Here is a 13,328-nt window from a genome sequence, read left to right as displayed (position 1 = left end):
CTCTTCCAGTAACCAAGACCTGCACTGGTAGAATTTGTGAACTTTCTGGCAGCATGCACGTGCAGTTGCGATGAATGGGAAATATAGAATATGTAACTGCATTTAGCCTGTGTTAGCATTGAAGCCACAACTTAGACTACTTACCGTTCAACTCGATTTCACCATCAGAATGAAGGAGGAAGGGTAATTAAACTCGAGTTCAAGTTGCCAAAAACCAAATTCTTGGTTTGGTTGTTAAGAGAAAGAAAATCGATGATCTGCTTTTGAAATGATGACATGGAGTAGTGTCCCTCTCCGATTTGTATTCTCGCCTAATATCTTTCGGACTAGCTTCTCCTCCCTAGCTCGATAGAAACTAACCGTCATTCCTTTCAAAACCGCAGTCACAAGTACACTGAAAGAAGAAACCACATATTCTATATATAGTCTACTGTCTGTTGGTGCATCTCGAGCGCGAAAAGTTTTGTTTCACACATTATTCCAATGCAGTACCTGAGCAAAGTTTCTATATTTACAGTACCAGAATAAAGTGTAACAGTTGTAAACGCTTAAGCCACAAGACACAACATATTGTCATGCCAATCACTTCCCTTATTTACAAAATGTACAATGGTACCTTATCTTGATTTCACAAGCCTAACATCATCTTTTTTTCCCTGAGTACTAACAACATTAATATTAATATTTCTTAATGCAAGGAAAGATTACACCTAAACCAATTTGAGCATTAAATTTGAGCTGGTGAAGGTGAAGCAGCATTGACAGTTGACACAGGTGCTTTAACTTCTTGGTGAAATAATTCCTGTTCAACTTCAAATGACTCTCCTTGAGTTGTCACAGTTGCTACCGGGACCCATTTAGCAGGCATTTTCCATAGTTTATTCGGTACTGACCAGTTAAATATAGATGGCTTTGCCCATATATATAATAATTAAACTCATCATTTTATAAATTTACAATTTTACATTTTAATTTTACTTTACAATTTTATACTTTTACATTCAGTTCACAGATATCGTATAAGAACACAGTGCACAAAGAAATATAAATGTCACCTTTTTAATAAGGAGAAAAATATCCCAGCATAAACACTTCAATACCGAAAATCAAAGCAGGCATTTTCTTTCGGTATCCAAGCAACAAAACAACCGTAGAAACATTAGAAACCTTTCTCCAATTTCCAGCGACCTGCCCACGTTTTTTCGCACGTCTTCTTTTTTGATATGTTCTGAGCACAAAAAAGTTGATTTTGTGATGAAGAATCCATCCTTTCCATGCTGGCGCTTCAGGAGATTGCACCATCTGATTCGCTGCTGTACGTCAATAGGAAACGAGAAGAAATGCAGGCCTGTTGGATTGCCTGTTGTGTCATAATAGCTATTAGCACAACAAAAAAGCGGCACAGTGTCTTCCTCTTCTTTTCGAAAAAGGAGGAATATCTTGCGTAGGGAAAGTTCGTTCATTGTCGAAATATCTCGATGAAAAGGACAGGGCACCACCACATTTCCCTAAACTCTCACTAGAACTCCCAACGCGACTCAACGCTAACCTCGCTAGCATGTTTGCGCGGTTACACATTCAATATGGCGCCGGGAACTGTAAAAAGGGCTATTTATCTCTTTGTTCTGTTTGTTTGAACAATGAGGAGAATTTCAAAGTCCATTCCAGTGTGAAATCTTTCCCGAAGCATATCGTGAGGAAACTGGATCTAGCCGCCAAAATTGAGCAGTGCGTGTGATGTCTTCATGCAGACTTGTTGCTTCGAATTTTTGCATCTTTGTGAGGTAAGCTGTTGTTTTACACCCACACCAGTTGCGTGAGAAATGATTTTAACTTTAATAGTTGATACTTAGTCATTTTTACTCAACACTTAAGACTTAGCTTCGACACATTCGATGGATTATTATTCGAACCCAGAAATGTCGAGAGCTCGTGGAGTATCTTGTCGTCATCTAAATAGCTTCTGTAGAGAGTTTATTAAATTGAATTTCGAGAGTTAATGACTGGCGTTACATGCATATGGTTTCTTTTTTGTTTGTCAATAACATCACCAATACGAATTTGTCTAATGTATAAGAAAATTGTTAGTGTCCTAGATAAACATAACATTTCGGGTGAAAGTCAGTATGGATTTCGTAAAAAGCGCGCAACAAACCCAGCTATGTTAGAACTTGTGACAAAGATATCAAAAGCAATTGATGGTATTGAACGATTTACCATGGGTGTATTTCTCCAAAGCATTTGCTACTGGATCAGAATATCTTACTTCAAAAAGTAGAGCGCTCTGGGATAAAAGGGGTTGCATTCGACTGGTTTAAGAACTACTTAACATGCAGAACACAATTTGTAAAATATATGACAACCAACTCGAACAGTTTAACAATCAAGTGTGGAGTACCACACGGTTTCGTCTTGGGGCCTCTGTTATTTCTAATTTACATAAATGATATAACCGAATGCTCCCAGATATTATCATTTATTATATTTGCAGACACAAATTTGTTCTTAAATCACCATGATGTAATGACCCTAGTATATAAAACTATGAATCAAGAACTCAAAAAGATAACAGTTTGGCTAACTACAACTACTAAGTTGTCTATGAATATTAATAAAACAAATTTCATAATATTTAAAAGTAATAGAAAAAAGCTGAAACACAAAGCAAATGTCATTATTAACGAACATACAATTGACCAAGTGAAATATACAAAATTTGTGGGAATATACATTGACGAAGAACTCTCTTGGAAGTACCATATTAACCATATTGCTAGTTAAATCTCAAAGATGACAGGCATAATGGCCAGGGCAAGACATCACTTAACCTCTAAAACATTTCTAACTTTATATCATACCATGATTTACCCCTACTTGAATTATTGTAATATCATTTGGGGGAGTACTTATCCGACTAGACTTCTCTCTATCTTCAAGATACAGAGGGAAATACTGTGAGGATCATGACCTTCTCAAATTATAATGAAGATACAAGACCTTTGTTTCAGTCGTTAGAAATACTAAAAATCTAAGAACTAAACACATACCTGACAGCAGTTTTCATGTATCATGTTACCATGACAAGCTTCCAGTATTTTTTAATAACTTTTTTATTACCAATGATAACTTACATTCTTACAATAGACGAATAGTGTCACAGATACATATTGAATTTAATAGATCAAATTATGGTAAATTTTCCATGAGATATAGGGGAGCCATTGTATGGAACAGTCTATGGAGTGAGATTCACGGAGAATCATTAGTAGTAACATTAGCAAACACCTCAGTAGAATCAGCTGTTCTTTCTAACAGACCTGGCGTCGTATGTACTTCATCTGCGGTTGTCACAACAAACTCACTTGGTGTACTATGTCGCAGAACGTCCTCGCCAAGTTCAGCAACGTCGGAAATGTCCAGATCATCTTTCAGTTGACTACCTCTCGGTGTGAGTGCAACTTCTGAAATGTCATTCGCATGACTGCTAGAATTTTCACCACTTTGTGAAAGATCAACAGTTCCATCCGTGAGTGAAGGGTCCGAATTACTTTCCTTGTTTGTAACATTATCACTTTTTGGAAGGTCTCCTTCAAACTCTTCATCGTCCATGCGGTTACGCTCAGGTGATTTGTCCGTATCATCAACATCTTCCTCAGGGCAATTTCCACAATAGACATCAAAATCATCAAAGAAGAATTCACCCGCCTGATCACCAAACCCTTCATTACCCAAATTTTCCTCCGTTGCGTTCTCGGCAAATTGTACCTCTGCGGGAGTCCCATCCTCGTCTGTTACAGTCATGATGGGCACGCTAACTTCTGATCTCCGTGAATCTTCCTGGTCTGCTCTTGAAAAACAAGAAAATGAAAAGAATGTGCGCGATTCGGAAGTCTGCAGTGCATTTCCACTTCACGGCTGTCGAGTTGTAGAATTAAATGTCCTTGCTGAGGCTTTGGATGGGGCTGTGAAGAATGTGGGGCAGCTCTATGGCTCTCCAACTGCATAAAAGAAACAGTCTCTGGGCTAGCATCACTACTCTGCATATACTGTTCTAACTCTGAGTGTGGAGAGACAAATATCTGTCGAACAAACAAGACCCACCGCAGCACCGGAACAACACGAGGGAGACCAATCTTTAATGTAAACACAAAGCTCGCTGCAGGTTTGTTTACATTTAACATTGCTAAAAAATTGTTTTCCACCATTAAAGCATCCATTTACCATCTAGCCAATTTTTTAATAAGTTGAATCGACATATTTGAAGGATGCTACACACAGGCACAGGTCCTACCCACGTAAAGGAGTTGTTGTCATCCATCAACATACCATCACTTGGAGAGTCGGCGCTGAAGGCTCACGAGAGGGAAGTAGGGCCCCAAATTGAAAAGTTGGCAAAGGAATTATGTCTGGAAAGTTTAGAAAGCAAAAGAAACCTGTGGAAAGGTGATAGTGAAAACGAAAATGTGGAGATAGGAGTGTCATATGACATGGCATGGTCTCCCTCACCTACAAGTGGTATACCAAAGAGGCAAGGAAGAAGGGTGGAAGCAAGTTCTGATGGAGAGTCTCTTAAAACAAGCGGCTAAATTGTGTATGAAGGTGATTTCAATTTTTAATGCACAACCAGTAAAAATACCCCATTTTAAGAGCCTGCTGACACTTAAACAAGTACTGTTACACCATTTTTTATTGCATTTTTTTAATGTTTATATCATGAATGTTAATTATACCAAGTTTCAAAAAAAGTTTGATAGTAGAACAATTTCAAGGGAATTACCTTAAGTAGTGAAAATAAGCCAACTGGGGTCTGGTCATTATGTTGGTTGGTAATGTTACTTTTCTATTACAGTACTAAACACTACACAAGTAGGGTTTATCACTGTGAGGATTGTTTTCAAACATTTCATGAAACTGCAGTACACTTAAATGACTTTCATGTATTCAAAATTCATTGATTGATATCACTTCAACAGGTTTAATACAAACCAACATAATGACCATCTCCCAGTTGGCTTGTTAGCTCAGTTGATAGAGGACTGCACTGATCACAGAAGTCATAAGTTCAAATCCCATATGGGCTTGACTTTTTCTCAGGCCTTATTTTCACTAGTACATAAGTAGGGTTTATTACTGCGAGGATCGCCTTCATACATTTAATGAAGAGAATTGCTAATTACAACTTGGGAGTGAAAGGATTACCAATGCTCTCAGTGACTCTTCACACTCCTGCGGTTGCAATAGGAAAAGTTCATAACAAAATCTTGTTTGGGGTCTTCAATTATGAGATATTTTGCATTGTAATTTTGTTTTGTACTCAACACAATTATGTTTGTCTCCAAGGTTCAAGGTGCACATAGAGATCAATTTTTGTGGTACTGATGATGCTGATGATATTGATTTAGCTGCTTTTAGAGAAAAATTACTCTGGGTTATAACATATCTAATAATTATCTGTAATAATAGTAATAATGATGAAAATTGTTCTGCAAATGCGAGCCATCAGTTGATATCATAATCTTGATATGGGCTCTTGGTTTTTGTGCTCAGGCTAAGAATGCATGATTTTCAGGAAAAAAGAACTTTCACTCTGATGTGAACCCATGGACAGAATATGCAATACGGTTTTAAAATAGTCTTCACTTGCATTCATTGCAATACGGTTTAGAAATAGTCTTATCTTGCATTCATTGCTAGAGGAAGATTTGAATGTTGAACTTGTTTGACAGCTTAGATGTACTTTGTTTAATGTCACATCTCTCTGTGGATAACAGAGATCCTACAGTGGAGTTAGAAATATGAAATGATGTAATGCCACCAGTAGTATTGGCAACTGTTGAGAATATGGCATTGGATCACTGATTACTAATAAGTGGCATTAACGTGTTTGACTTAACTGTATTATGTACTGGGCAGAGGGAGATTAAGGACTTAAAGAAAGAGGGCCAAAGGGCAGGGCAAAAAAGTTTGGCAATAACAAAAACAGAACACAGAGTGGTGGAAATCACTGTGGGGGAGGGGGTTGGAGAGAACAGCACAGCTTCTTTGGCCCTCCAACTACATTGTGGTAAGAAAATGAGTGATCTAATAAATTCATCATATTTTTTAAATCAGATTACTGGTCAATTTCATTTTCTGATAAGTGACATAAAATTAATTGTGTGCTACTCATACTCTATCATAGCAATTGAAAGTATTATGTGAAGTCACAAAAGATGGAACATCTGTTTGAGATTAGTTACATTTCACTTGTGAAGAAATTACTGTATAGATGTACATGTAAGAGAGAAACATAATTTATGATAATGGTCTAAAGTTTGATTAAGAATGCTATGAAAGATTCCATGGGTTATATTGATCAACTGATTCTTTGAAAATTGAATCTCTTCATTGGTGCTGCTGCCAGTATCAAATTGTATTCTGCTTGCATATTGAGCAAAAATTTTAGATTGCTATTAGTCACTACCCAGTGAGATTGAAAATCTTGCAGACTTTTGAGTAGATCAGACTCGTATGAAGACATTTATATCAATTTCATTTATATCAGTAGTTGCAGCAGCTGGGTACTTCTTGGGTTAAAATCTGGGCTAACATACTTTTTCAAGGTCCTGTTTTGACATTTTTTGGCTGTAACAGTTTGTCATCATTGGCACATACTTGTCACTAGGCTCTCATATATTGTACATTTGTGTTGTTCCAGACTATTCATAGACTACTTAACACTGCAGTGGGATACTGAATAGACAGTGTGAATTCTCAAAAGCTATGGACTACAGAATTCAATTTCGCACGAGGCAACAAAAACGTGTTTTGTTTACTCTGTTCATCTAGCTCTGATACCCCTGAGCATGTTTTTCTTGTGTTTTTTTATCCAGTGATATAATTTTGAGGCATCTAAATTAATACACCAATATAACCAATAGGAAATCTTGCCCGAGTATAACGTCCCTGTTGGCTGATGGTGGTAGAAATATCAGAATTGGCTATAGCATTAGAGGTACAAGTCGTATTGATCGGATCGAATTGTAAACATTTTGAGTATTTCCCACGGAACGAAGCTTGGATTTCTCCACCGTCGCTCTCAACGCTTAATGAGCGCTTCTTTCTGGGAAGTTCTCGAGCCTTGAAGATTCCCTTCAATTTATCTTTGAGTTCTTCAAGATTAACAGAGGCCTTTTTGAACTTAATCAATTTTCGGTAGCAAGCTTTACAAACTGACAACTCACTAGTCGCTGAATAGTAGCTCACATTCACATCCAGACAGGAACTAATATTCGCCGGAAAATCAAAAGAACTTTTTCCTAAAACGTAAATTTTTTCTTTTGTCTCAACTGAAGTGGAACAAATAAAACAACGATCACTTTGCAAAACCTCCTTCTGCGTTTCCTCCAGCAAGAAACTACGATGAAATGTAGAATTTGAAAACGCGGGAATAACGATATTGATTACAATCTCTTGTGCTCTGATTGGTCGCATAACAAACAATGTCAGTGATCTCATTGATGCAAAGACAGCAAATGGAAAGGAATGTTGATCGAATGTGAGCAGCCGTTTGTCAGAAGGAGCGTTGCGTGACGAGACTAAAAACGACTGCGAGGGAGACTAAGCGTCACCTGAGCCTGCTAATATCTGCTAACGAGAGTAACTCAAACAGGCCCTATTTCACATTTTAGTGCACATTATCCAAGAAATTACAAACTGGGCCGGTCAAACCGTCGTGCTGCTTTAGGCGCCGGAGGCAGGTGGTACACGTACAAGCAGAAGTTGATGAACGCTTCCGAAAAGAAAGGCGACCGGTGAGAAGTGAGGAGAAAACATAAATCACGAGAAGAAGCGGGAGAGGACGAAAGTTTGGTAAAGAGGATTATGATTGAAAGAGGTGACATAAAGGAGGGTGTGAATGGGGTTAACCGACTAGCGACAAAGGGCGAAGAATACTACCGACTGCCGACAAAGATCGATAATTTTAACCGACTACCGACAAAGTGACTGAATTTTAACCGACAAGTAGAACCCCCATTCAGACCCTCTTATTGCACTGGTATCGGTTTTTCTTTAATTTGACATGACTGCACGTGGGGCAGCGCTCTGCGAAACGCGCGTAAAATACACCCAAGATGAAAAGAAGAAGAATGGCGATTTTTCGAAAACTCCGACCAAACAAGAAGCGTCTACATGATGTGTAGAGTAAATAATGTAAAGAATTTTTGTCAAGGAGATGAACCGAAAATAAACGGCGTCTGCAGAAACTTGTTTGAAAAGAAGTTTACTGTGGCTAAAACAATAGAACTTGTTATAATAATGCAAATCATTGCGGCTTAAGATGACATTTACCGACACCAGAAGCACAGATTTGTAACCACGCCTTTATATGTATCAAGGTTTCTGTTGTGATCAGAACTGACCATATCACACGTCTGTTAACATTGGTTCCATCGTAAACTGCTCTTTCGCGGATTTTTGAGAAGATATCTTGGCGTGCCCTTGGCCTTTACTTGAATTTCTGATTCAAAAGGTATGTCCAATGCTAAGTCTGTACTAGGTAATTTTTCCAGTCGTTATTTTATTGCAGTTTTCAGCTGTTCCAAAAGTTCTTTTCCAACAAGAAAGAGGAAAGTATTGATATATACAATCTTGTCCCCCGTTTAAATCACACCACTACATTTGCTTTAGTTTGTTTTTCGCTCAAAAGATTGCCAAATACCCTGCACATTAACTCAATTCTAGGTTTTCCTGTCCCATTTTTTTTGCGAAGCAACTACAGTTTATAGACCTTTATAGACTTCTGTCGAAAGCACATGCCATTTACAAGTAAGCTAATGCTCTTTCCTTCAGTTTGAGACGAGACAGGCCAACAACAAACAAGTGCCTCATTGCTGTATTAATTTGGACAAAACGAGAATCATGCGCTCTAAAAAAATAATTATTTTCCGATCATCGCTTTACCAGCTTGTTAAACACATTGATCAGTTTGAGATTCGGTAGCTTTCTGGTTGGCATGTATGTGCTTAAGAAAGAGCTTTATTTTATATCATTACTAACACTTCCTCTGGCATTTGACATCATTACTAACACCCCCTCTAGCATTTGACATCATTACTAACACCCCCTCTGGCATGTAAATTCGGGGCGTGAGGTATGCTCGAGTTTATATTCTAGTTTGGGTTCTGGTTCGAGTTCGAGTCGGACTTCGAGTTACACTTCGAGTTGTGGTAACATTTTTAGACACGGTCGAACCTGTAGTGAGAGGTAGGATGTAAAAACCCCGAAAGTTTTGTTCCCGTTAGTTGCTGTAATTTTCACCCCCATGATTAAGCGGTAATCACTGTTAGTCATTCGTGGTCAAGCTTTGCGAACGGCCTGTTTGTACTGTCCTCCATCCGTATGGAACGGCCATTTAAACAGGAGCTACTCAATTATATCTGAGAATGATCTTTTAAGTAAAGTTTAATCCATTTTTATCTCAGAAAATTAATGTCTTACAAAGTACGTTTCAGTGTTTCTTTTTGGATATTTTGTATTGTGGTCACCATTAGGCCATCTCGACCTTCGTAATCTACGGTCCTCAACCTTTTTTCTAGTGCAGTTTTTTGTCCGCCATACATTTTAGAAGTATCCAATCTTAATTTCTGACATGATATGGTTATGAATAAATTATTGAAATTATTTAAAAAATAACGCGGGCATCCGGTCACTGTGTTGTGAACTGTATTGCACATTCAATATGATAGACATTTAGTAGACAAATTTCACATAGTGTTTCATTTCATTTCGCGAAGAAGAGCTAATTATGTATTGTGATCTCCTCTTTTCTTTGTACTGAAAATATCATTGAAAAGATGTAATTCATAGCCGTGCTATCTTGCACATTTTAAGTCGTTGAGCAGAGTAAATCTGGAATCGCGCAAAGAAGGAATTAGGTGTCTTAGATTTTCTGGGTGTGAAGTATCTTGACATCCTCCTTATTCTAATCGACAGTGAGAAATAATAATTATGATTATTTATTCAGTTCCCAGTTGGGCAAAAAAATTTTTTCCTTCAACACAAGTTCAACTTGATTTGTAGTTTGAAATCTAACTCAAAGTCGAATCCAAGCTCGATGGTTCGCGCTTCATTTCGAGTAGCTTGTCCTTTCAAGGCTTTAGGGACAGAACATGAGGTCGAAATTGTGATTTAGGGGAGTAGTTTTCGTCTCTTAACTTAACATGCTCCGCCTGCCAACGGCTTCTTTAATGGAAACTGGTTGCTATTTCGTTTGTGAATACAGAATAGTTGAGGTATCACGTTAGGTACATTTTGCCAACAAGTACCAATTACTCTAGTGTTGGCTAAACTACAAAATACAGGGCCATAATCACGCAGGAGTTGAACGTGAACACTCTATAAGAATCTCGCAGTTTAGAGCCTTTATTTAGGAACATTATCGAGCCTTACTGTAACAGAACGAATCAAGCCAATTAAAATTCTTACTGTTAAGTAATTACCAAGCAGCATTTGTTTCATCTTCATCGCGGTAGTCTTCATGACACAGAAAGTGTGATAAAATCTCACCTTTTTTTTCTGCGCACTAGTTTGCTTTCGTGTTCTGTTGTATGTCAGTTTTAGAAAGATTTTTGCCGAGAGTCATCAAAGTCAGCTAACACATTAATGCCACTAGGCAAGCGCTAAACTGGAATTTTCTCAATGTTTCAAAGTCATAAAATAAAAAGTCAGAGTAGACGAAGAAGAAAGTGGTCGTTACAACTGAACCCTTGAAGTCAGTGCGACCCTATTTAAAGTCTCCAAAATCTATTGAGCTAAATCTCCGAAAGGCAAAAGTTCTTCCACCGAAAAATCCTCGCCAGAACTCAACACTTGCCGAACGCTAATATTTTAAGCCATCCAATGAGTATTACAAACAATACCGCCATTGTCCTTAAAAAACAATTTAACACGTAACAGCAGGCAAAGTTTGATACAAAAGAAAAACTGGCTTTGCACGGAAGTATGAAACAGTTCTTAATTTTAATTTAGTCTGTACTCAAAACAATTATGTTTGTCTCCAAGGTTCAAGATGCACATAGAGATCAGTTTTTGTGATACTGATGACGATGAAGAAATTGATTTAGTTGCCTTTAATAAAGAGAAAAAATACTCTGTGGTATAAAATGTCTAATAATTATCTGTAATCGTAATAATAATGATAAAAATAATTCTGCAAGTGTAAGTTAACAGTTGATAACAATCTTGATATGGGTTCTTGGTTTTTGTGCTCAGGCTAAGAATGCGTTTTAGGAAAAAAAAACTTTCACTCTCCATGGACAGAATATGCAATACAGTTTAGAAATCTTCACTTGCATTCATTGCAAGAGGAAGATTTGAATGTTGAACTTGTGTGACAGCTTAGATGTACTCTGTTTAATGTTGCATTTCGCTGCGGATAACAGACGTCCTGCAGTGGAGTTAAAAAATTATCCTGATCGCATCTACAATCTAGATTTCCCTTCCACCATCTACAGCTTCTGTAGATATTTCCCCCCCCCCCGGAATATCTCATCCATCCGTTTATGACTCTTTTCATGGTTCAACTCCAAAAGGGCTCAGAATTAAAACCACAATGAATCAAATGTCAGTACTAATAAACCTTCATATTGTTATTCTGTTACAGACAAGAACAGTAACAAGGCTTATCGCGAAACATTTATTGCCTCCATCGTGACAAATGTTTTAAAATAGCAGAAAAACTTCGCAGCCATATCAAAGCTCCTTCGGATGAAAGGACAATGAAAAGCAATATTCGCAACAAGCGCTTTAGCCAAGCAAGAATCCTTCGCAATCATCACAGCAGACACATGAGACTGAGAGAAAAGCCTATAAAGTGCATGGTTTGTGACAAGCGCTTTAGTCAAGCAGGAAGTCTTCGCCGCCACAACAGGGTACATACTGGAGAAAAGCCTTTTAAGTGTAAGGTTTGTGACAAGTCCTTTGGCCGACCTGACACCCTTCGCCTACACAACAGGGTACATACTGGAGAGAAGCCTTTTAAGTGCACGGTCTGTGACAAGTGCTTTGGCCTAGCGGGAAATCTTCGCCGTCACATCAGGGTGCATACTGTAGAAAAGCCTTTTAAGTGCAAGGTCTGTGACAAGTGCTATAGCAAAGCGAAAAATCTTCGCCGTCACAACAGGGTACATACTGGAGAAAAGCCTTTTAAGTGCAAGGTTTGTGACAAGTCCTTTGGCCGACCTTACACCCTTCGCCTTCACAACAGGGTACATACTGGAGAAAAGCCTTTTAAGTGTAAGGTTTGTGAGAAGTCCTTTGGCCAAGCTGGAACCCTTCGCCTTCACAACACGGTACATACTGGAGAAAAGCCTTTTAAGTGCACGGTCTGTGACAAGTGCTTTGGCCTAGCGGGACATCTTCGCCGTCACATCATGGTACATACTGGAGAAAAGCCTTTTAAGTGCAAGGTCTGTGACAAGTGCTTTAGCCGAGCGGAAAATCTTCGCCGTCACAACAGGGTACATACTGGAGAAAAGCCTTTGAAGTGTAAGGTTTATGACAAGTCGTTTGGCCGAGCTGAAAGCCTTCTTCATAACAAAGTACATTTGGGTGAAAAGTTTAGCTGCTGGATTTGTCAGAAGTTATTTCGTACTGAAGACGCTCTGCAAAAGCATTACGATGATCACATGGAAAAAGCAGTTCGTACAATCATCTAGGTTAAGCAGAGAATTCTGGTTTTGAGACAAAAGTTTTATGATGTTCTCAATTTAAATAGCTGGACCTGAACTGTTGTGTTTAACTTCTTACAATTACATTTTCAAACATTAGCTATACACCTTGGCGAACTTGGCTACTTGCAGTATGTTCAATCATTTTTACCTGCTCCTGTGTCAATTACAGTCCTCTTTGTTTTACAAATCTGAATGAAGCTTACTCGAGAAAGCTGAAATTGTAACCAAATGAATGCGTTGTAATTTTGGGTTTTTTTAAAATACTTTTTGAGATAAAGCATCTACAATTAAAACCTTGCTTAAAAGTGCTACTTTGAAATGTCTAAAAAACATAGGCGTTTTAATGTAAATCCCATACACGATTATTTTAGTTAAATAAGTGCAGATCACGTTCCGTGGAAAATTTAGCCTACAATATAATGCATTAACGTTACAAGCTCTTGATCGTATATCCAACCAACCATTTTCGATTTAGAGTTAGAGTGGACGGTGGGAGGAGAGGGCAGGGAAATAACGTGCGCAGGAAGTGTTTCTATGGAGTTTTCTAAAGTGAGAAGCCGACTTTCGTAGTTTTGGACGCGCCTAAAATACGGCGAGAGCGAAAACGTGGAGGAT

The 13,328-nt window shown here is 38.2% G+C and overlaps 1 protein-coding gene across 1 annotated transcript; it reads left to right on the top strand.

Annotated features, from left to right (window-relative positions):
• The first annotated feature begins 1,559 nt into the window (after positions 1 to 1,559).
• Positions 1,560 to 13,021, top strand: LOC148716372 (uncharacterized). Its single transcript, XM_088744851.1, has 2 exons — positions 1,560 to 1,784; positions 11,645 to 13,021. The coding sequence occupies exon 2, from the start codon at positions 11,760 to 11,762 to the stop codon at positions 12,696 to 12,698; it is 939 nt and encodes a 312-aa protein (XP_088600977.1). The 5' UTR covers positions 1,560 to 1,784; positions 11,645 to 11,759; the 3' UTR covers positions 12,699 to 13,021.
• Positions 13,022 to 13,328: the final 307 nt, after the last annotated feature.

The sequence above is a fragment of the Stylophora pistillata genome, chromosome 14, assembly GCF_964205215.1.
Source record: "Stylophora pistillata chromosome 14, jaStyPist1.2, whole genome shotgun sequence".
Lineage (NCBI taxonomy): Eukaryota > Metazoa > Cnidaria > Anthozoa > Scleractinia > Pocilloporidae > Stylophora > Stylophora pistillata.
This window is presented reverse-complemented; position numbering and strand designations above follow the sequence as displayed.

Bases quoted from the DNA above. Each gene is read 5' to 3' on its own strand.
- LOC148716372 (XM_088744851.1), top strand. From the start codon at position 11,760: ATGAAAAGCAATATTCGCAACAAGCGCTTTAGCCAAGCAAGAATCCTT.